Source organism: Ranitomeya imitator, chromosome 3, assembly GCF_032444005.1.
Source record: "Ranitomeya imitator isolate aRanImi1 chromosome 3, aRanImi1.pri, whole genome shotgun sequence".
NCBI classification, from domain to species: domain Eukaryota; kingdom Metazoa; phylum Chordata; class Amphibia; order Anura; family Dendrobatidae; genus Ranitomeya; species Ranitomeya imitator.
Window position 1 is genome coordinate 556220885 of NC_091284.1, and position 24709 is coordinate 556245593.

The 24709-nt window shown below is 42.4% G+C and overlaps 1 protein-coding gene across 1 annotated transcript in view; it reads left to right on the forward strand.

The window, feature by feature from the left end:
* Positions 1 to 24709, forward strand: part of ANKRD10 (ankyrin repeat domain 10) — a 76914-nt gene that overhangs the window by 49274 nt on the left and 2931 nt on the right. The window contains exons 4-5 of the mRNA XM_069757918.1: positions 1605 to 1843; positions 9237 to 9320. Coding sequence (XP_069614019.1) covers positions 1605 to 1843; positions 9237 to 9320 — 323 coding nt within the window. The remainder of the gene's footprint in view (positions 1 to 1604; positions 1844 to 9236; positions 9321 to 24709) is intronic.

Consider the following 24709-nt stretch of genomic DNA (forward strand, 5'->3'; position numbering starts at 1 on the left):
GATCAGTTACACCAGTTTTGTCAGGAGGAATAGGCCCAAATTCTGACCAACTATTGTGAGGAGATTGTGGAAGAATATACCAAACATTTGACAAGTCATTCAGTTTAAGGGCAATGGTACCAAATACTAATGAAATGTATGTAAACTTTTGACTTTGCAGCAAGTAATAAAAATATCTTAAAACATTCTCTTTCATTATTCTAGCATTTGTCAAATATTAATAATTATGGTAATTCTAATTGATCTAAAACGGGAAAGGTTTATTTTGATTTCGTGATATTGATAAAAACATGCAGATGTGTCTTTTTATATAGTGTATGTAAACTTCTGGTTTCAACTGTGTATATATGTCTAGTTACCATTTAAAATGTGTTTGTACATTGTCATGTCTTAAATGCTATACTCAGATGTTAAGTTGTACTTCAAAATTAGTTCAGGCAGTTACATTATACCCCTTAAATGTTAGTTTACTGCCCCATAGACTTGATCACTTTTTACAATTCTGATCTGAAAGTCCTTCCAGAGAAATGTGCATAGAAGTTAAAGGGGTTTTCTGGCACAACTCACTGCCACATCAGTGGATCTGATGACGTCGTGTGTAGAATAAAATGAGACCTGGTGATTGTGCAAGCGTCCTGGCTAGTATATGCTGATGCAATGCCATCGACACCAATTCACATCTGAAAAATGGTGCTGGAGAACCCCTCTAACTAATACATGTAAAAGGACTTTGGATTACCTAGCTTCTATATGAAGAAGGCTTTAGGCATTTTGGCACCATTTTCTTAAACACATTTATATATAGTAGTTTACACTTTTGCAGTTTAATGCATGTTTTCGGGTACTTGCAAAAATCCTTTTTATTTGATTTGTTCACTTTACCAGCGTGACAGGATGTGGAAGTGGCTCCAATCAATAGCCGATAATAAATTGCACTAGACCCGGGTCTATTTTGTGGGGGTTACTGCATTTAACATAGATGGAAATGCTCTTTTTGCATCTTGCTCAGCAACAAAAACTTAAGTAATAAGTCCATCGAAATCTTTCATATCACATCACCTTACACGTTAACATTTGTATAGCAAACCAATGCGCAGATGCTAAACATTTAAGATGGAATAAAGGCTTGGCCATGTCCCGTCTGTGCTGCATAGCTTTCATCCAGTAGGAGCTACAGGTTGTCATATAATGATGATATACCCCAACATTTTATATAAACAACTATTCTCAGCCAAGACATGGGAAATGCCACAGACAATCTATATTTGGTTATATTCAGTGTAGTTTTCTTCTTTAGTTTGTAGCATAGGCATAATAAACTCTTGTTATTTAGTTGTTGTCATTCTAAGTACTGTGAGATAATAGGATATTGTGTAGCATTGAAAGGAGTTTTAGGAAGTTTTAATAAAGCATTTATATATTTTAGAATTAGAAATGTTTGTTTAGAAATGGCGAAGACTTTAGGAAAAGAAAAGTCCTATCTAGATGAATTTAGAGCAACTACAGTTTGTATGGTTTTATGATTGTTCAGCCTTCAGATAGTTAGTAACTGAGGGCGCACCCAATGCAAAATGTAGCATCTAATTCAGTTCTTTGTTGTGCAGCTTTAGGAATGCCAATGGCTTGACAGCGGCTGACCTCGCACACTCCCAGGGCTTCCAAGAGTGTGCTCAATTTCTCCTTAACCTCCAGAACAGTCAGCTGAACGGTTTTTATTACAGCAGCTCCTTAAATGGAGTCCACAAAGTCAACACCTCTAATCATTTTAATGGAGGTTCTATAAATCGCAAACGATCCTTCAATGATTTAGAGGCTTATACCTTCAAAAAGCTTCGAACTGAAGGTGAGAAATTTACATTTTGTGTCCACAATTTTGTATAATGTATTGTGACTAATGCAGTACTGCAGCATTTCATTCAAGCACCTTTTAACCAAACAAAATCTGGGAAATAGGAGTTAGGCCCCCAATATACACTGGGCACGATGCATCAAGACCGGCGTTGTTCATGCTGGTCTTGATGGGGAGATGGGCTGGAGTCATACGCTTTTGATTCATGAAGGGGAGTATCGGACAAGTGATGTACACCTCCACGCGTGTGCCTCGCCACAAGTCCTATTCTACCGCCTGCTGAAGAAATATTTGTGGCATAGCAAACACCGCTGCTCATCAATTTGATGAGTCATGATTGCCACTCCCCTGCCCATTAGGCCGGAGCTGGGAGAAACCAAAAGTTGCTAAATTTTGTTACAGCTCTGAGTTGCAACTAAATTTTGCAACTTTTCAAAGAATTCTAGCATGAAAGCTTTGTGCCTCAGGCCCATTGTCTGGTCCAGCAGATTTTAATTTCACCTGGAGCAGCCAACAGATTAGTGTTTGGGGGCCTCCTATCTATACCTGGACAGATGGTCGAGGATGAGAAGGATTTGGCCCTTGTAGGATATTCAAAGGGTGGTTTTTTTTTCAGCACCCATGACCGCACCAAAGAGAGAGGGGATCCGCCCCTCAAGGACAGGGAACCTTTAAGATAAAAAGGCGGCTCCTCTCTCTGCATCAGTGGTTTCCTGTCCTTGTTGGGCGGAGCCTTTACCTGATGGCAGCAGCACAAAGAATGAAGATGAAGCCCGGGCTGGTCGGCGGCGATAGGGCACCGACTCTGCTTCGGCCGCGATGGGGTGGGGGGGCCAGATGGGGTCTTGGCCACGAGTGAGCAGGAGTCTGCGGCGCCAGCACCGCATGGTGTCTGGCAGCCCTGCGTTCCGGCTCGTGATCGTAGCGCGGCCGGAAACAGGATGTCGCGCTCTGATGACGCAGCCGGGACCTTTGCACGCAGAGGAAGCCGTGGGGTAGTACCGGAAGCTGCAGGACATGCCAGCCGGTGGATCCCCTGTGAGTGTTGCTTCTTAAGGTAGGACTGCTGGCCCAGGCCAGGCAGGGGCTCCAGTGCAAAATGGATGCACAGCAGCCCTCTCCACAGCAGAAGCATTGAGGATCAACAAAGGAGCAGCCAGAGCGTCCGACAAGGGTTTCCCTAAGCCTCCCTTTTCCTTTAAACAGCCCTTAATGAGGAAGAGGTATAAACGGAGAGGGTCCACGAATCAAAGGAAACAAGATGATGGTCATAAAAGATCCAGAGGGTTCCTGTTCGGTACCTCCTCCCAAAACGATTGGAAGCCCTCCAAATGACTTTTTCCCAGGTGGGAGGAAGGCTCTCCCACTTCCAGCCTGGGAAAGAATATTGTCCAGTCCCTGGATCCTCAACCTGGTGGGGACAGGGTTGAAGTTAGAGTTTGGGAGCTATCCCCCGGACAGGTTTATTGTTACAGCCCCGTGGGCGTCTATTTTAGAACTAAAAGCTCTAGAGACGGAAGTTCTATGCCTCTTAGAAAAGAATGTCCTGCAGACTGTACCAGCGGAGGAAGAGGAAGGGTTCTATTCTCCGCTGTTCCTAATAAAAAAGCCGGACGGTTCTTACAGAACCATCTTCAACTTAAGAGGCCTGAACAAATATTTAAGAATCCCAAAATTCAAAATAGAATCTTTAAGGTCAGCGATTCAGCTGCTCTTCCCGCATTGCTATATGGCCGTCCTGGACTTAAAGGATGCGATTTATCACGTGCCAATTCATGCAGTGTTCAGAAAATTCCATAGGGTGGCGGTATCGATGGAAAGCATTGTAAAGCACCTCCAGTACAGGTCACTTCCATTTGGTCTGGCAGTGGCTCCTCGGGTTTTTACAAAATTAATAGCAGATGTTACGGCCCACCTGAGGGAGAGGGACAGGTTAGTCATCCCATACTTGGACGATTTCCTAATAGAAGGCCGTTCCTTTACTCACTGTCACAGTCAAGTGGAGGATATAGTCGTCATCTTGAGAAACTTAGGTTGGTGTTTAAACCTGGAAAAATCAAGGTTGCGGCCGCAGAGGATATAGTTCTTTTTAGGACTTTTGCTCGACTCCCACCAGCAGGAGTGTCGGCTGCCGGAGCAAAAGAAGGAAAAGTTGTTCAATCTAGTCTCCAATCTCCAGGGCAATAAAAAATCCGGTAATGACTCTCAGGAGTGTGATGTCACTCCTGGGTTCCTTAACTTCGTGTTTCCCAGCAGTGAGGTGGGCCCAGATCCATTCAAGAGACTTACAGGGATTCATTCTCAAAACCCAGCGCGTGTTGCAGTGGCATCTAGACAGTATGCTAACTCTACCACAAGAGGTTGTGGATTCTCTTCACTGGTGGGTAGGGATGAAATCCCTTCAGGAGGGGGTTCCGTGGTTTCCCCACATCTCCAGGATAATCACCACAGATGCCAGCCCCAGGGGGTGGGGGGCACATCTGGACAGCCACCTCGTTCAGGGAACATGGTCACTTAGAGAAGGAAACCTCGAATATGCTAAAACTTTGGGCAGTCGAGAATGCATTGCAGAGCCTTCTGCCGTTCCTTCAAGGCCGTCATGTAAGAATACTGTCGGACAACCAAGTCACGGTGGCATATTTAAATCAGGGGTGTACGCGGTCCCAGACCCTAATGCAGGTATCCAGACGAATTTTAGATCTAGCAGAAAGCAACATCCTTTCACTATTAGCCCTCCATATCAAAGGGAAGGACAATGTAACAGCAAACTTTGAGTCACAGGCCACTTCTGCAGGGCGAATGGTCCCTCAAGATTGCAGTATTCAGGCATCTGGTAGAGATGGGGGGACCGAAGATCGACCTTTTCACCACCGGACAAAACACCAAGGCAGAGAAATTCTTCTCCTTGAATCCGAGCGAAAACCCCCATGTAGTAGATGCCTTCCGGATAAGATGGAGGTTTTCCCTGGCATATGCCTTTCCCCCAAGTCTGTCTGATACCAGCGGTCCTCAGAAATATCAGACCGGACAGGGCGAGGGTAATACTCGTAGTCCCCTTTTGGCCCAAGAGACCCTGGTTCTTCTGGCCGAGGAGTATGTCAATCTCGGATCCCTGGATCCTTCCAGAGATCCCGGACCTTCTAGCTCAAGGGCCCGTGCTTCATCCTCAGGTGACTGGGCTACATTCAACAGCCTGAAACTTAAGAGGTCGGTGCTAGAGGGTAAGGGATTCTCGGACTGTCTTGATTTCCACCTTGCCTGCTTGTATGAAACCGATCACTACAAAAATTTATGGTAGGATGTGGAAAAGATTTTTGTAATCTACGGAGTGTTCTCCGGAAGGGAAAGTGCCCATGAGAGATTATCGAATTCCTGCAGAGAGGGTGAGATCAATGTCGCTAAGCACGCTAAAGGTTCAGGTGTCGGCGTTAGGTGCAATTTATAATTACAACTAGCGGGCAATCGGTGGGTGGTTAGATTCATTAAGGCCTGCACTAGATCCAGACCAGCCCCAATAGCCAGGGTCCCTCCATGGGACTTAAATTTGGTTGTAAATGCCTTGACTGAACCCCCATTTGAACCTTTAGCAGATGCGTCCATAAAATTGGTTACTGTTAAAACGATTCTCCTAGTAGCCCTTACGTCAGCACGCAGAATTGGAGACCTACAGACCCTTTCAGCAGATCCTCCCTTCACGGTGGTAATGAATGATAGAGTAGTCCTGAAGCCTGATCCAGCCTATTTGCCCAAAGTAGTGTTGAGGTTCCATAGAACGCAAGAGATATCTTTATCTTCCTTTTGTCCTGACCCCAAAAATTATAGAGAAAAGAAATGTCATACCCTAGATGTCAGGAGGTGCCTTCACTATGTGCAGGCAACAAAGTCTTGTAGGAAGGATAGGGCTTTGTTTATTTCCTTCCAGGGTTCTAGGAAGGGGATCAAAGTCTCGAAGGGTTCCTTGTCCAGATGGATAAGGGAAGCGATCAAGTTGGCCCATATGTGTGTGGGGAAAAGCGGTCCTGGACGATCTGAGGGCCCACTCCACAAGGGCGATGGCAACTTCTTGGGCAGATGTGCCTATCGAACAAATCTGTAAGGCAGCTACTTGGTCATTACCCTCCACTTTCCATAGTCACTATAGACTGGATCTTTACGCTTCTTCTGATTTCACTTTTGGGAAGAGGGTTCTACAAGCTGTGGTCACTCCCTGATAGAGTAATTCTCTCGGTGCTGTCATAGATGGTAGGAAAACACATATATTACTTACCGGTAATGTGTTTTTACGAAGCCCATGACAGCACCCGTATATTCACCCTTTGGTTGGTGGGTTGTTGTATATAGTTACAACTTAAGGTGAAATTAAAAATAGTTGATGTACTCAAAGAAATTGTATAAATGTATATATGTGTGTGTGTGTACACTAAGCAGAAGGTCCTCAAGCTCTGTAAACCACTGATGCGTTGCCTGTCCTTGTGGGGTCGATCCCCTCTCTCGTTGGTGCTGTCATGGGCTTCATAAAAACACATTACCGGTAAGTAATATACGTGTTTTTTTTCTCTCCAGGAAATGAGCTACTGCCAGAGGTGTTTTACAGTGGCTCATAAAGAACCATTTCTGTGTATGCGAGAGTAAGGGAAGGTGTCTGTTGTATGGTTAATCGTTTGACTGTGTAATGAGTATGGGGGCTTAAAAGAGAATCTGTCAACCCTTGGATTTTTTTTATTTATTAATATGGGCATACAGGTGATAAAGTGGTTAAACCAGTCATACCTGTATGCCCATATTTTTGGTCTTGCTGTTAAGAAATTGTGTTTTGTTTCTTTATGCTAAGGATTTCTTCCAGACTCTGGGGCGTGCAGAGACTGTAAGAAAACTTTGCCTCCAGTTTTCAGTTGTGTTCCAAACCCCATCCCCCCCCCCCCCCCAATTAGCGTTACAGTGACCTGTATTGCTGGCCCTAGAATCCTGCGCCCAGCAATAGCGCCATTATATGTACCTTATCCGCCCTTCTATGGGCAGTAGTTTCATTGCTCCTCTGCCGATGTAGAATAATATTGCAGAATATGCCCGTTTGTGACTTACAGCAGTTTTAGACTGGTTATATATCTAATTTATCATGTGTTAATCTGTGAATTTTATATATATATATATATATATATATATATATCAGAAAAGACCAAAAGTTTGGACACACCTCATTCAAAGATTTTTCTATATTTTCATGACTATGAATATTGTACATTCACACTGATGGCATCAAAACTATGAATTAACACATGTGGAATTATATACTTAACAAAAAAGTGTGAAACAACTGAAATTATGTCTTATATTCTAGGTTCTTTAAAGTAGCCACCTTTTGCTTTGATGACTGCTTTGCACACTCCTGGCATTCTCTTGGTGAGCTTCAAGAGGTAGTTGCTGGGAATGGTTTTCACTTCACAGGTGTGCCCTGTCAGGTTTTATAAGTTGGATTTCTTGCCTTCTAAATGGGGTTGGGACCATCAGTTGTGTTGTGCAGAAGTCTGGTAGATACACAGCTGATAGTCCTACTGAATAGCTGCTTTTTTCTTGCCATAATACAAACTCTAAGTAAAGAAAAAAAGTGTCCGTCATTACTTTAAGAAATGAAGGTCAGTCCGAAAAATTGGGAAAACTTTGAAAGTGTCCCCAAGTGCAGTGGTAAAAACCATCAAGCGCTACAAAGAAACTGGCTCACATGAGGACTGCCACAGGAAAGGAAGACCAAGAGCCACCTCTGCTTCTGAGGATAAGTTTATCCGCGTCACCAGCCTCAGAAATCGCAGGTTAACAGCAGCTCAGATTAGAGAGCAGGTCAATGCCACAGAGTTCTAGCAGCAGACACATCTCTACCACAACTGTTAAGGGGAGAATTTGTGCAGCAGGCCTTCATGGTAAAATAGCTGCTAGGAAACAACTGCTAAGGACAGGCAACAAGCAGAAGAGACTTGTTTGGGCTAAAGAACACAAGGAATGGACATTAGACCAGTGGAAATCTGTGCTTTGGTCTGATGAGTCCAAATTTGAGATCTTTGGTTCCAACCACTATGTCTTTGTGCGACGCAGAAAAGGTGAACGAATGGACTCTACATGCCTGGTTCCCATCGTGAAGCATGGAGGAGGAGATGTGGGCGTGCTTTGCTGGTGACACTACTGGGGATTTATTCAAAATTGAAGGCATACTGATCCAGCATGGCTACCACAGCATCTTGCAGCGGCATGCTAATCCATCCGGTTTGCATTTAGTTGGACCATCATTTATTTTCCAACAGGACAATGACACCATACATCTCCAGGCTGTGTAAGGGCTATTTGACCAAGAAGGAGAGTGATGGGGTGCTACGCCAGATGACCTGGCCTCCACAGTCACCAGACCTGAACCCAATTGAGATGGTTTGGGGTAAGCTGGACCACAGCGAAGGCAAAGGGCCAACAAGTGCTAAGCACCTCTGGGACATCCTTCAAGATTGTTGGAAGACCATTCCCGGTGACTACCTCTTGAAGCTCATCAAGAGAATGCCAAGAGTGTGCAAAGCAGTCATCAAAGCAAAAGGTGGCTACTATGAAGAACCTAGAATATAAGACATAATTTCAGTTGTTTCACACTTTTTTGTTAAGCATATAATTCCACACGTGTTAATTCAGAGTTTTGATGCCTTCAGTGTGAATGTACAATTTTCATAGTCACGAAAATACAGAAAAATCTTTAAATGAGGTGTGTCCAACCGTTTGGTCTGTACTGTGTATGCGTGTGTGTATATATATATATATAATAATAATAATAATAATAATCTTTATTTTTATATAGCGCTAACATATTCCGCAGCGCTTTACATCACATTATCATCACTGTCCCCGATTGGGCTCACAATCTAGAATTCCTATCAGTATGTCTTTGGAATGTGGGAGGAAACCGGAGTGCCCGGAGGAAACCCACGCAAACACGGAGAGAACATACAAACTCTTTGCAGATGTTGTCCTGGGTGGGATTAGAACCCAGGACCCCAGCGCTGCAAGGCTGCTGTGCTAACCACTGCGCTATATATATATATATATATATATATATATATATATATATATATATATATATATATATATATATATATATATATATATATATATATATATATATATATATATATATATATATATATTAGGTCCACCATTCCTATTTACTTGAATTTCACGGAATCCTTGTATACCGTTAGCCCCTCTTTTTATCTATGTTCAATATAATAGATTTGTACTTTGTGTGAGTGGTTGTAATGAGACCAGTTGTTTCTGCTTTTTGTTTGAAACCATTTTTTCTCATGTTTGATAAATCTTTCCTAGTCTTCAGTATATTTGCATCTATTGTTTCTTTCAGGAGGCAGCATTCATCTCCGGGCTGATTTGGCTGTGGGGATAGAAGACGAAAGTATGCATGTAGAGAGTCACTCGGAGATATCAGGTGGGGTTGGGCAAATTTCTGACAGATGCTACAACGCACAACTGGTTGAAGATCTGAAACCACAAGAGAACACCTTTGTTAGACCAGCAAATAATATTTGCACAGTGTCTCCGATGCAATCGCCATTTCGTTGCATAAGCCAATATGCTTATTTTTGAATGTTCTCATGTATGAAGTAATGGTATCTCCATCATCCTTCCTGATTTGTATCATAACTTCATATTTTTATAAAAAACAATAAAGACTTTTGGGAGGGATCTGTATAAGCTGGTAATCAAGGAGTAATCCATGTAGTACTTGTGTAAAAGTAATTGATCTGTCCAGGCTTCAACTACTATTGTTGCTTTTTTTTTTTTTTTTAATTCTGTTTCTTTTGAAGTTTCTTAATTGTAAATTTGAGCATATATGTTGACATTCGCTTCTAATAGCGTGAATGTTGTAGTTATTAAAATCGGTACAAAATTGGATTGCACTTGTATTGGTTTAATATGCTAAAACTTCTAGTGTAATAGTTTAATGCAGATATTAGGAAAGGATAAGACAAAATCTGAACACTGCCCATTTAAGAGAATCTTTCACTGCTAAATGCCATACCGGCTACATGATCTTAAAGCGGCTGAAGATATAAATAAAATGTTGTTTTATTAATTTGTATGCAGTTTTCCCCTTTTAGAGGAATTTGCTTTTTCCCCCATTATGACTTTGGTCAATCATAAACAGGCAGCAATATATGGGGAGCAAAAAAAATCAAATGCCCCCAGAAAATCTTGGAACCAGCTTTGTCAGTGTAACACGGTAAGGCTACGTTCACATTTGCGTTGTTGAGCGTTGCGTCGGCGACGCAACGCAAAACGCATGCAAAAACGCATTGTTTTGTGATGCATGCATCCATTTTTGGCTTGATTTTGGACGCAAAAAAAATGCAACATGCAGCGTCCTCTGCGCCCTGACGCTTGCGACAAAAATGACGCATGCGTCACAAAACGCAAGACAACGCATGTCCATGCTCCCCCATGTGAAATATAGGGGTGCATGACGCATGCGTCGCCGCGGTTACGCCCGACGCAACGCAAATGTGAAAGTAGCCTAACACTGTTGTCTAGGCAGGTCATACAGATCTTACTGCTGTTACTTTTGCAGGCAGAGGAGTACTGCTGCTGTGTGTTACTAAGGTAGATGCACAACAGTATAAGTAATGACCCACAGCGCAGTGGTCCTCCTCCCACTGCACTTGTACTGTCAGTAAATGCCGGAAGTGAGAACTTGGTAAGTCTTGCCATATTACACTGGTAGAGCTTTTTCTAAGCTTCTCTCGGTTTCTCCCCCTTCCTCTGTATGTGTTTGCCTATTTGAGGAGGGATGTATTCCTCCTTCATGACTTTGCCCAGAGAAGAATCTCTTAACACCTACTTCATATTGAAACATAAATTGTAAAAGCTATTCTCTCCTCAATAGCCATACTAAAAAGAGAGTTTTCGTCAGATCTTCATCTCCTTTATCATTATAAAAAGGGTCCACTTTAAGTGTACAATGAGCAGCCATGGTTGCCAACTGTCCAGAAATGACAGGAAAGTCCATCATAAATTGAGCCATATTTTTCACTGTTAGTAAAAAAAAAAGTGATTGTAATTTTTTTGAAGCTGTAGAGACATATACAGATTTATATTGCTGTATTCATCACCCTTTTACAGTTCATAGCGAATGCAGCTTCTGTCTTCATATAGGATTTATGGTCTGTAGATATCACTTATAATGTTAAGGATTTATTATGATCATCTAATGTCAGTTAAAAAAAAAAAGGTTGTTTATTTTTTTAGAATCTGTCCAGAAAATATAAAGTTGGCAACCCTGTTGGCAGTTGCAGTTGGGTGATTTTAGTCATTAAAATCTATTTAAATGAAATGCTGAGAAGTGTCCCTAATGCCCTCTTAAAGGGAACCTGTCACCCCCAAAATGGAAGTTGAGCTAAGCCTACCGGCATAAGGGGCTTATTTACAGCATTCTGTAATGCTGTAGATAAGCCCCCGATGTATCCTGAAAGATAAGAAAAAGAGGTTAGATTATACTCACCTGGGCGGGCAGTCCAATCCGATGGGTGTCGCGGTCCGGGGCCTCCCATCTTCTTACGATGACGTCCTCTTCTTGTCTTCACGCTGTGGCTCCGGTGCAGGGGTACTTTTGTCTGCCCTGTTAAGGGCAGAGCAAAGTACTGCAGTGCGCAGGCGCCAGGCCTCTCTGACCTTTCCCCTCGCCTGCACACTGCAGCACTTTGCTCTTCCCTCAACAGGGCAGGCAAAGTATCCCTGCGCCAGAGCATTAGCGTGAAGACAAGAAGAGGATGTCATCGTAAGAAGATGGGAGGCTCTGGACCGCTATGCCCATCGGACCGCCCGCCCGCCCAGGTGAGTATAATCTAACCTCTTTTTCCCGTATTTCAGGATACATCGGGGGCTTATCTACAGCATTACAGAATGCTGATGCCGGTGGGCTTAGCTCACCTTCGATTTTGGGGGTGACAGGTTCCCTTTAAAGGGAATGTCACCCCAAAATTCGCCTATAAGCTAAGGCCACCGCCATCGGGCTTATCTACAGCATTCTGCAATGCTGTAGATAAGCCCCCGATGTAACCTAAAAGATACGAAAAACGAGTTAGATTATACTTACCAGGGTCGGTCCCAGTGCAATCTGGTCAAATGGGCGTTGCAGTCCGGGTCCAGCGTCTCCCATCTTCATATGATCACGTCCTCTTCTTTGCTTCCTGCCGCGGCCCCTGCGCAGGCGTACTTTGTCTGCCCTGTTGAGGGCAGTGCAAAGTACCGCAGTGCACAAACGCCGGGAAAGGTCAGAGAGGTCCTGCGCACTGCAGTACTTTGCTCTGCCCTCAACAGGGCAGACAAAATATGCCTGCGCCGGAGCCACGGCAGGAAGCAAAGAAGATGTTATCGTACGAAGATGGGAGGCGCCGGACCCTGACCTGCGACACCCATCTAACCGGACTGCATCGGGACCGCCCCTGGGTGAGTATAATCTAACTTGTTTTTCTTATCTTTCAGGATACATCGGGGGCTTATTTTTAGCATTACAGAATGCTGTAGATAAGCCCCTGATGCCGGTGGCCTGAGCTTATAGGCGAATTTTGGGGTGACAGATTCCCTTTAAAGAACCTGACTTTCTAGTAAAAGACTAGTCTGGACTTTCAGATTGTTTGATCCCGCAAACCTACTTTTCACTTGCTACTTGCAGTGAAAGTGCGAGATCACAATAACATGTGAGATCCTGCGAATTGAATGAAACAAGCTCTGTTTTGTCCTTCAATGAGCGGTCACCAGTAACTTCTCCAGTGTTGTCACCTTTTGGAAACAGCTCCGTAAAGGAACTTGCCCAACTTGTTTATTTCAAATCCCAATATCTCACATGTTTTCACTGCTAGAAGGGTCGCACATCCCAACCTCGGGTTCTTTATGGGGCCATTAGGGACACTTCACAGTTCTTGTGTTTTTTTTTTTTTTTCAATCTAATTGGTGATTTTAGCAAGTAACCTCGATCTGTAATTGCGCATTGTTTGTTTTCTGAAATAAAAAGGGCAGCCATAGATTGATTGATGGGCCCTCTTTAGTGTTCAGCCCACATTATTCTTTTAATGCTGGGCTTGGTCTTTGTTTTACCGTGACAGGTTGAGCAGATGTTCCCATAGCTGTTACGAACACTTCACATGTTTTGAGGTATAATACCAGAGAAGCCACAGTCTGTTTATGTATGATAGAAGAACACTGCTATGGTGACTGGGTATAATATAAATGTGTTAATATTAAAATTAATATATAGTGCAATTTCAAAAACTGAAGTGAAATCAATTTTTCCCCGATCTGTTTAGTCCAATAATCTTAGCTATTTTCTAATGTACTTGCTTTAAAAATTCCATACCATTTCCTAACTGCACAAACTATTTTTCTATTTTTTTTTCTCTACTTCCTGTCTGATGACAATTCGTTTGAGTATCACCAGTGCATGCTGGGGGAAGACACTGCACAAGGGAGACACGTAGGGACCAGCCCCTAAAATGAGCATATCTTGATGACACTTTGTTTCAGGGAGGGGCTGTGACAATGACTGGAGCCCCCTGATGATGCTTCGTGAGTTTCCTAGCATGCAGTGGGGATACTCGAACGAATCGTCATCAAACAGGAAGTACGAGGCAAAAAATACAAAAGTAGGTAGTTTAGTGATTGAACAGTAGTGAATTTTTAAAACAAGTACCGTATATACTTGAGTATAAGCCGAGATTTTCAGCCCACTTTTTTGGGCTGAAAGTAACCTCTCGGCTTATACTTGAGTCATACACAGGGGAGGGGAGCGGAGCTGTGAAATAATACTCACCTGCTCCTCGAGCAGTCCCTGCACGTCTTTTCCCCAGTGCTGGCAGCTTGTTCCTGTAGTGAGCGGTCACATGGTACCGCTCATTACAGTAATGAATAAAGACCCCACTCCACTCCCATAGGGGTGGAGCCGCATATTCATTACTGTAATGAGCGGTACCATGTGACCGCTCACTAAAGGAAGAAGCTGCCGGCGCCAGGGAACAGATGTCCAGGGACCGCGCCAGGAGCAGGTGAGTATAACGCAGTGCGATATATTCACCTGCTCTCCGTTCCACTGTCGGCGCCTCTGTGTCTTCCGCGTCCTCTGCAGTGACGCTCAGGTCAGAGGGCGTGGTGACGCAATTAATGTGCATGCCGCCCTCTGCCTGAGCGTCATTGCACAGGACGGAGAAGACAAAGCGGCGGTGGAACGGGGAGCAGGTGAATATAGCAAGTGGCGGGGGCCTGAGAGGTATGTGATTTCTTTTTTTTTTTTTTTTTTTTTTTTTTATCGCAGCAACAGCATATGGGGCAAATATCTGTATGGAGCATCTTATGGGGCCATGTGCAGCATTATATGGGGCAATTATCTGTATGGAGCATCTTATGGGACCATGTGCAGCGTTGTATGGGGCAAATATCTATGCACCATTTTGTGGGGCCATAATCCGCATTTGTGCAGCATTATATGGGGCAGTTATCTGTATGGAGCATCTTATGGGGCCATGTGCAGCATTATATGGGGCAAATATCTGTATGGAGCATCTTATGGGACCATGTGCAGCGTTATATGGGGCAAATATCTGTATGCACCATTTTATGGGGCCATAATCAGCATTTGTGCAGCATTATATGGGGCAGTTATCTGTATGGAGCATCTTATGGGGCCATGTGCAGCATTATATGGGGCAAATATCTGCATGGACCATCGTATGGGGCCATAATCAACATTTGTGCAGCATTATATGGGGCAATTATCTGTATGGAGCATCTTATGGGGCCATAATCAGCATTATATGGGGCAAATATCTGTATGGAGCATCTTATGGGGCCATGTGCAGCATTATATGGGGCAAATATTTCTGGAGCATCTTATGGGGCCATAATCAGCATTTATTCAGCATTATATGGGGCATATTTTAATATGGAGCATCTTATGGGGCCCATCATGAGCTGTATGGAGCATTATATGGGGCTCCTGATTCAATATGGAGTTTCAAAACCACTTAACCTACTGATGTCTCAAATAATTTTACTTTTATTGGTATCTATTTTTATTTTTGAAATTTACCAGTAGCTGCTGCATTTTCCACCCTAGGCTTATACTCGAGTCATTAAGTTTTCCCAATTTTTTGTGGCAAAATTAGGGGGTCGGCTTATACTCGAGTATATACGGTATATTAGAAAATAGCTTTGATTATGGGACTAAATAGGGAATAATGCTGTCCCTTGAGACCACCCCTTTAACCCCTTCAAGTCGCAGCCCTTTTTCGTTTTTGCGTTTTCGTTTTTCACTTCCCTCCTTCCCAGAGCCATAACTTTTTTATTTTTCCGTCAATATGGTCATGTGAGGGCTTATTTTTTGCGGGACGAGTTGTACTTTTGAACAACACCATTGGTTTTACCATGTCTTTTACTAGAAAACGGGAAAAAAATTCCAAGTGCGGTGAAACTGCAAAAAAAGTGCAATCCCACACTTGTTTTTTGCTTGGCTTTTTTGCTAGGTTCATTAAATGCTAAAACTGACCTGCCATTTTGATTCTCTAGGTCATTATGAGTTCATAGACATCTAACATGTCTAGGTTATTTTTTATCCAAGTGGTGAAAAAAAATTCAAAACTTTGCTTAAAAAAAAAAAAAGTGCCATTTTCCGATATTCGAAGCGTCTCCATTTTTCGTGATCTGGGGTCGGTTGAGGGCTTGTTTTTTGCGCGCCGAGATGACGTTTTTAATGATACCATTGCGTTCTTTTGATCGCCCGTTATTGCATTTTAATGCAATGTCGCGGCGACCAAAAAAACGTAATTCTGGCGTTTCGGATTTTTTTCTCGCTACGCTGTTTAGCGATCAGGTTAATGCTTTTTTTTATTGATAAATCGGGCGATTCTGAACGCGGCCATACCAAATACGTGTAGGTTTGGGTTTTTTTTTGTTTTATTTAGGATGGGGTGAAAGGGGGGTGATTTAAACTTTTATATTTTTTATATTTTTTCATATTTTTAAAAACATTTTTTTTTACTTGTGCCATGCTTCAATAGCCTCCATGGGAGGATAGAAGCTGGCATAGCCTGATCGGCTCTACTACATAGCAGCGATCATCAGATCGCTGCTATGTAGCTGAAATGCAGGTGTGCTGTGAGCGCCGACCACAGGGGGGCGCTCACAGCAGGCCTGTATCAGTAACCATAGAGGTCTCAAGGACCTCTATGGTTACCTTCCTGATGCATCGCCGACCCCGATCATGTGACGGGGGTCGGCGATGACATCATTTCCGGCCGCCCGGCCGGAAGCGACGGTTAAATGCCGCTGTCTGCGTTTGACAGCGGCATTTAACAGGTTAATAGCGGCGGGTGAATAGCGATTTCACCCGCCGCTATTGCGCGCACATGTTAGCTGTACAAAACAGCTGACATGTTGCGACTTTGCTGTGGGCTCACCGCCGGAGCCCACATCAAAAGGGGTGACATGGCATGCGCAGTAATAGTACGGGGCAAGGGTTAATGTATATAAATATAGCATTGGAGGTCTCTTAGAGTTGAGGGTCATTGATAAATGACGACTTATTCTGTTAATATATTTTCCCCTATTTAAAAGATACCCGTCAGTAAAAAATACAGGTTCTTAACAGTTGTTCATCCCACCTCAAGGTTGGAAAATCACCTTGAAGCCAATCACAACCAGGCTATCTTTTAAAAGGCATTAAATTTAAGAATATTATTCAAGCTTGTCTATCTTTTTATACTGTCATTATTGTGCACATTGTAATATATATTGTAGCAAAGCTGAATGACACTAAATGACAAACTTCTGCTATTCATTGTCTGCACACACAATGCTATTTTATATTTCAGAAGCAATCTTTGCTACATTTCAAGCAAACTATGTATAGGTAGAAAAATCATCTCTGGACATATTTTTGTTAGATAAAAAGCGAAGTAATATAGTGCAATATTAACCTTGTAGTAATACAAAGTTACTGTTTGCTGTAGTTGGATGCTGCATTCACAATTCCGAAAGCTTCAGAATATTAATCCACCAACATGCATTGCTTGCTTAGCATCTATCCAGTTATTTTTTGGAAAGTCTCTAATCAGTGTATCAGGAATCTAATATGATGAAACAAAGCTGTTCCAATACATTATTGGAGATCTTTTTTTTTTTGTCTAGAAGGATTGTGAATGCAGCGTGGTAGTATAATGCTGGCAAATAACTTGGTGCAGGGTAAGTAATAGGTTTGCATTTTTCATATGTTTAAACCTGTTTTTAAAAGTAAATACGGTACATTTAAACAGCAGCTCCGGCAAGACAGCCCCTATCATGTATAGAGAATAGAATAAAATGATCACAATTAAAATTAGAATCTGCAATCAGAAACACTTCAAACATTATCTGTTTATCTGATTTATAAATGCAAAGGAATATAGAGTTAGGTACTGAAATATTTGTACAGTGACCGTATCTTTGTGATTTGGGCTCTGCATGTCACTATTATTTAAAATAAAATAACAGATGCAGTTTTAGTGTAGATCTTCATTTTAAATTAAAGGGGTTGAACAAAAATATCATGTGAAACGTTTAGGAATTGCAACCATTTTTATTTTTTAATTTTTTTTTTTAATAAAACATCCTTATTTCAGGAGCTCAAATGTAATTGGACAAATTTTAACTTTACTGTAATTAAATGTTCACATGTTCATTTTTCATACTTTGTAGAGAATCCTTTGCAGGCAATGACTACCTGAAGTGGGTTTCCTCCTTTGCTGCAGTAAAGGCCTGGCAAGGCATTACAGACTTCAGTTGTTGCTTGTTTGTGGGTCTCTCTACCTTAAGTTTTATCTAATATGTGGCGTGCGTGCTCGGTGGGGATGAGAATATTCTACTCCTTTGCCTTTATAAACTCCTGGGTTACTTTCACATTATGTTTTGGATCATTGTCCATCTAACTATGAAGCACTGTCCAATGAACCTTACTACATTTGCTTGAATCGGAGCAGAAAGTATAGTCTTGTATACTTCAGAATTCATCCAGCTGCTTCTGTCTTCAGTCACATCATTAAGGCTACGTTCAGACTAGCGTTGTGCGCCGCTGCGTCGGCGACGCAACGCACGCAAAAACGCTGCGTTTTGCGACGCGTGCATCGTTTTTTGACGAAAATCGGACGCAGGAAAAATGCAACTTGTTGCGTTTTCTTGGTCCGACGCTTGCGGCAAAAAAGACGCATTTGTCGCAAAACGCAACAAACAAAAACGCATACGTCCCCCATGTTAAACATAGGGGCGCATGACGCGTGCGTCGCCGCTGCGTCGCCCGACGCACACTAGCACAACGCTAGTCTGAACGTAGCCTTATAAACACTAGCGACCCGTCGCCATTAGAAGCCATGCATGCCATCACAGCCTACACCATATTTTATAGAGGATGTGGTGTGCCTTAGATCATGAACCTTACTAATCCTGGTCCATATTTTTTTCTTCCCATCGTTCTGGTACAGATTGATCTTGGTTTCAGCTGTCCAAAGAATGCTTTTCCAGAACGGGGCTGGCTTCTTTAGATGTTCTTTAGCAAAGTATAATCTGGCACTTCCATTTGTTGACCCCATCACCCCAGAGCCATTTTATGTTTTTCTTTTTAATTTTTTCCTTTACTTCCCTGAGCCATCACTTTTTCTTTTTTTTTTTTTCAGTCAGTATGGCCATATGAGGGCTTGTTTTTGTGCGGGACGAGTTGTACTTTTGACTGATGCCATTGATTTTACTATATAGTGTACTGGAAAATTGAAGAAAAAAATGCAAGTGCTGTCATATTGCAAAAAAAATGAAATTCCACAATTTTTTTTACCATGTTCACTGTATGGTAAAATTGACATGGCAATATGTAATTGTATTTTATTGGAATGCTGTGACAACCAAAAAATGTAATCCTGGCGTTTTGATTTTTTTCTCATTACGCTGTGTATCAATCTGATTATTTTATATTGATCGGAGATTTCTGAACGCAGCGATACAAAATGTGTATCTTTTTTATTAATTGTTTTCTTTTTAATGGGGCAAAAAGTGAAGTTATTTGCACTTGTGGTTTTTTTTTTTTTTCGTTTTTTTTCTCAGCTTTTTACATTATTTAAAAGTCCCCTTAGGAGACTTCAATGAGCGATCGTTTGGTTACCTGTGCTATACATAACAGGGCTTAAAGGGACTCTGTCACCTGAATTTGGAGGGAACAATTTTCAGGGGTGGGGTTTTTGGGTGTTTGATTCACCCTTTCCTTACCCGCTGGCTGCATGCTGGATTGCCTTGTGCAGGCATGTACTACGGAGGACAGAGAATGAACTTCAATCCAATATTGCAGCCAGCGGGTAAGGAAAGGGTGAATCAAACACCCGAAAACCCCGCTCCTATGGCTGAAAATTGTTCCCTCCAAATTCAGGTGACAGAGTCCCTTTAAGCCCTGCTATGTATGGCAAAAATCATGATCTCCTATTGGCGGCATCCACAGGAGAGTCGCGACGACAGGCACAGGGTTTTTCTGCAGTCCCCCAGCTGTTATAACCCATTGGCACCCTGTGATCACATGAGGCGTGGATAGGCGGGTCTTGATGCGCTTCCGGCCGGATCACGTTAAATGCCGCTGTCATTTACAGTGGTATTTAGCTTAATAGCTGCGTGTGGATCTCTGATCCACCACAGCTGTTAGAGGCACTTGATGGCTCAGCGCCGGAGCTCGCTTCACAGGCAGGGACACTACTGATGACGTACAGTGGGGGAAAAAAGTATTTAGTCAACCACCAATTGTGCAAGTTCTCCCACTTAAAAAGATGAGAGAGGCCTGTAATTAACATCATAGGTAGACCACAGCTATGAGAGTCAAAATGAGAAACCAAATGCAGAAAATCACCTTGTCTGATTTGGCAAGATTTATTTTGCTAATTATGGTGGAAAATAGGTATTTGGTCATTAACAAAAGTTCATCTCAATATTTTGTTATATATCCTTTGTTGACAATGACAGAGGTCAAACGTTTCCTGTAAGTCTTCACAAGGTTGGCACACTGTTGGTGGTATGTTGGCCCATTACTCCACACAGATCTCTAGAGCAGTGATATTTTGGGCCTGTCGCTGGGCAACCCAGACTTTCAACTCCCTCCAAAGGATTTTTATGGGGTTGAGATGTGGAGACTGGCTAGGCCACTCTAGGACCTTCATATGCTTTTTATGAAGCCACTCCTTCGTTGACCTGGCGGTGTGCTTGGGATCATCATGCTGAAAGACCCATCCACGTTTCATCTTCAATGCCCTTGCTGATGGAAGGAGGTTTGTGTTAAATATGCTTATTTATTTAATCAGCACTCTTTACTAGATGCGATACTCTTAAAGAAAAATGTCAGATATTTTCATAAAAATTGTAGTAGTTTATTGGATTGTCCACAAAAAAACACATTGCAGCAAAACATAAAATAGGTGAAATAGTTACGAACAGATTGTTCATTTGTTCCTCATCGTTCCTGAGATGGTAAAAGGTGTCTGTCTGTCAATGGAGTAGAAGTCATCATGGCTACCAGCTGTTCATTCCTTCTGTGAGTAGTCTGAAGTCCATGGAGAATGAAGGAGAGAAGGCAGAAGGTGACAGCCCCCTCCACCTCCTAAGAGACATGATCATTTATGTCCCATAGAGCACATGTTCTCTCTATATGGTGTTAACCCATTACTTGCCAAATTAGCAATTTTCCTTTTTTTAATGATTTGGGTCCTAATGAATCAGAAACATAATTTGCTAAATTTTTACAAGTACGGATTTTTCAGAAAAGGGCGTCCCGATATTCAATTAAAAATGACAATGACATGATTTCCTATTTTGAAAACATTCATTTTACAAACAACACAAAAATTGGACCAAATTATAAAATTGCTGCTAGAAGCTAAAAATTAGGCATCCCAAAAAAAGGACATTGGTAGATAATGGGTTAACTTACTCTGAGCTATGTATACAGGAATAGCTTTTGTAATGTCAGCGAAAGGCAATGTGCTCAGTACAAAATTGAGAATAAGAATAATTCAGTTATTAATATTTAACAGTTTGCACTCAAAATCTCACGATACATGGCCCTATTCTTTCATGTACACGGATCAGTTGTCCAGGTCCCTTTGCAGAGAAACAGCCCCAAAGCATGATGTTGCCACCCCCATACTTCACAGTAGATATGGTGTTCTTTGGATGCAACTCGGCATTCTGTCTCCTCCAAACATGATCAGTTTTGTTTCTACCAAACAGTTCTACTTTGGTTTCATCAGACCATATGACATTCTCCCAATACTCTTCTGGATAATCCAAATGCTCTCTAGCAAACTTCAGACGGGCCCGGACATGTACTGGCTTAACCAGGGGGACTGGCACTGCAGGATCTGAGTCCCTGGCAGTGTAGTGTTACTGATGGTAGCCTTTGTTACCGTGGTTCCAGCTCTACGTGGGTCATTCACTAGGTCCCCCCGTGTGTTTCTGGGATTTTTGCTCACCGTTCTTGTGATCATTTTGAAACCGCAGGGTGAGATCTTGCGTGGAGCCCCAGATCAAGGGAGATATCAGTGGTCTTGTATGTCTTCCATTTTCTTATTATTGCTCCCACAGTTGATTTCATCACACCAAGCTGATTGCCTATTGCAGATTCTGTCTTCCCAGCCTGGTGCAGGGCTACAATATTGTTTCCGGTGTCCCTTGACAGCTCTTTGGTCTTCACCATAGTGGAGTTTGGAGTGTGATTGATTGAGGTTATGACCAGGTGTTTTTTATACTGATAACAAGTTCAAACAGGTGCCATTACTACAGGCAATGAGTGGAGGACAGAGGAGCCTCTTAAAGAAGAAGTTACAGGTCTGTGAGAGCCAGAAATCTTGCATGTTTTTAGGTGACAAGGTGATTTTCTGGATTTGTTTTCTCATTTTGACTCTAATAGTTGTTGTCTATGATGTCAATTACAGGCCTCTCTCATCTTTTTAAGTGGGAGAATTTGCACAATTGGTGGCTGACTAAACACTTTTTTTCCCCACTGCATATGTCATTGGTTGTGACGGGAGTTAATGTTGATTAATGGTTTGCACCTTGTGGTAAATCCTCTGTATTTGTCTCATTAAGTCTTCTTTTTATGATAGACTTAGATGGTGAAACACCTGCTTCCTGGAGAGTGTGCTTCACTTGGGTGGGCATTGTAGAGGTTTTTCTACACCATGGAAAGGATTTTGAGATCATCCACCACTGTTTTCTGTGGATTTTCAGGCGTTTTTGAGTTCTAAAGCTAACGAGTGCTTTTTTTTGTTTTTGTACAATGTTCCAAACTGTTCATTTGGCTATTCCTAATGTCTGCTATCGCTCTGATGGATTTTTTCTTTTCTTTTTTCCCCGAAACTAATGGTCTGTTTCTCTTCCATTGTGAGCTCCTTGACTCTATGTTGTGAGTTTACAGCATCAGCATGCAAATGCCACACCTGAAATCAGCTCCAGAACTTTTGCTTGCTTAACTAATGGTGGATTAACATATGAATAACCCATGAACATGCTTTTGAGATTACTGTCAAATTACTTTTGGTTCCTTCTTAAATTGAAACTATGTTTTAAATGGCTTTAATTCCTAAACCCTGCCTCCAATTAGGATGTGAATACCCTCAAATTAAACCTGAGAGTCTGCACTTTAAGCCAATATTAATTATATAACTATTTTGAATATGCTGATAAACCGCTAAAATGCCCAAACTTGTCACTGTCCAAATATTTCAGGACCTAACTGTATGTGATACTTGCCTTTTAAAGACAAGTTGCTGAAGGTCATGTAGCCCTATCTTGGGTAGGTGATTAACATTCTCTTGAAACCATATGTAACATCTGTTTGAAAATAACCAACACAATATTATATCAAGACATTGTCAACTAATTAAAGAAGCACTCCCATTAACTTTCCACCCCCATAGCCTTGTGTTGTAGTGTCCATTTAGTAATATACTCACCGATCGACTTCTAATCTGATAGCTAGCGCCATTCCGTTCCACTTCTGAGTCACATGAGCGCAATTAAAATTCTCCAGATCATGCTGGTGTCTGTAAGACAGAAGTGGCTTTTACAATATACATTTATGGAGCGTTGTTCTGACTCTTCCAGCTCACTCTGAGCACAGTGTTATATGGAGAGTCATGGTGCAAGACCATGACCGGTAGTTATATTAACACTTGAACACTACACTAACATTCACACAGGTTTAGGTGGAAAAAAGGAATGTGAGTGCTTCATCAACAAATTATTAAAGGGAACCTGTCACCCCCAAAATCGCGGGTGAGGTAAGCCAACCGGCATCAGGGGCTTATCTACAGCATTCTGGAATACTGTAGATAAGCCCCCGATGTATCCTAAAAGATGAGAAAAAGAGGTTAGATTATACTCGCCCAGGGGCGTTCCCGCTGTTGGTCCGGGTCCGGCACCTCCCATCTTCATCAGATGACGCCCTCTTCTGGTCTTCACGCTACGGCTCCAGCGCAGGCGTACTTTGTCTGCCCTGTTGAGGGCAGAGCAAAGTACTGCAGTGTGCAGGTTCCAGGAAAGATCAGAGAGGCCCTGCGCACTGCAGTACTTTGCTCTGCCCTCAACAGGCAGACAAAGTACGCCTGCGCCGGAGCCGCAGCATGAAGACCAGAAGAGGATGTCATCTGATGAAGATGGGAGGCGCTGGACCAACAGCGGGAAAGCCCCTGGGTGAGTATAATCTAACGTCTTTTTCTCATCTTTTAGGATACATCGGGGGCTTATCTACAGCATTCCAGAATGCTGTAGATAAGCCCCTGATGCCGGTGGGCTTACCTCACATGTGATTTTGGGATGACAGGTTCCCTTTAAATATAGATTATAAAGATTTGGGCCTAAAAGGAGGAGAAAAAGCAACAGTATAAAGATTGTTGACAATTAAAAGGGGTTGCCCAGTCTTGTTAACATTTTGTAACTGCAGCCTTCTTCATTCTTACAGCGTGTGCCCCGCACGCTGTCAAGATTGATTTTTGCCGGTAAGAGCGGCGGTTATAGGACTGCAAGTATGTGATTTTTTCACACGTGGTCACGTTACATTTGGACATGCCCAATTTTGTTCAATATAAGTGGATCGAATAAGACGAAGCATGTCTAGCCAATATTTGGCAGGAAGTATGAAAATCACACACCTACAGTAACTTGACTGCACCCTCTCACCGGCGTTCACACTGTAAGTATTCAGAAGTCTTAATTTTACTACAAGTCCGGACCACCCCTTTTAATATTGTAATTAATGTTTCTGGACGTTTTGTAAACTGATGCTTCCATAGGTGTAAAGCACATGTAAAACAGTGAAATATTTACTCCTTGTTTTATAGGTATACGAGGGGCGATCCAAAAGTAATGATAATCAATACTAAACACAATGAATATAGTCAAAAAAAATTTATTTTTTTACATAGTCTCCTATCAAGTCTATACATTTAGTCTATCTCTTTTCTAAACTTAGAATTCCCTTAGAAAAAAATTCTTGATCTTGACCCTCAAAATAATCCCCAACAGCGGTTATCACGTCGCTATTGTCATCAAATTTCTTGCCCCGGAGGTGTTCCTTGAGTCGAGGAAAGAGAAAGAAGTCACTGGGGGCTAGATCTGGCCAATGGGGGGGGGGTGTTCCACCAGTTCAAAGCCCGCTTCTTGAATGGTAGCCATGGCAACTGCAGCTTTGTGAGCCGGCGCGTTATCTTGGTGAAACAGCACTCCAGCCCGCAGTTTGCCGCGCCTTTTCTCCTTGATAGCCTGCCACAATCTTCT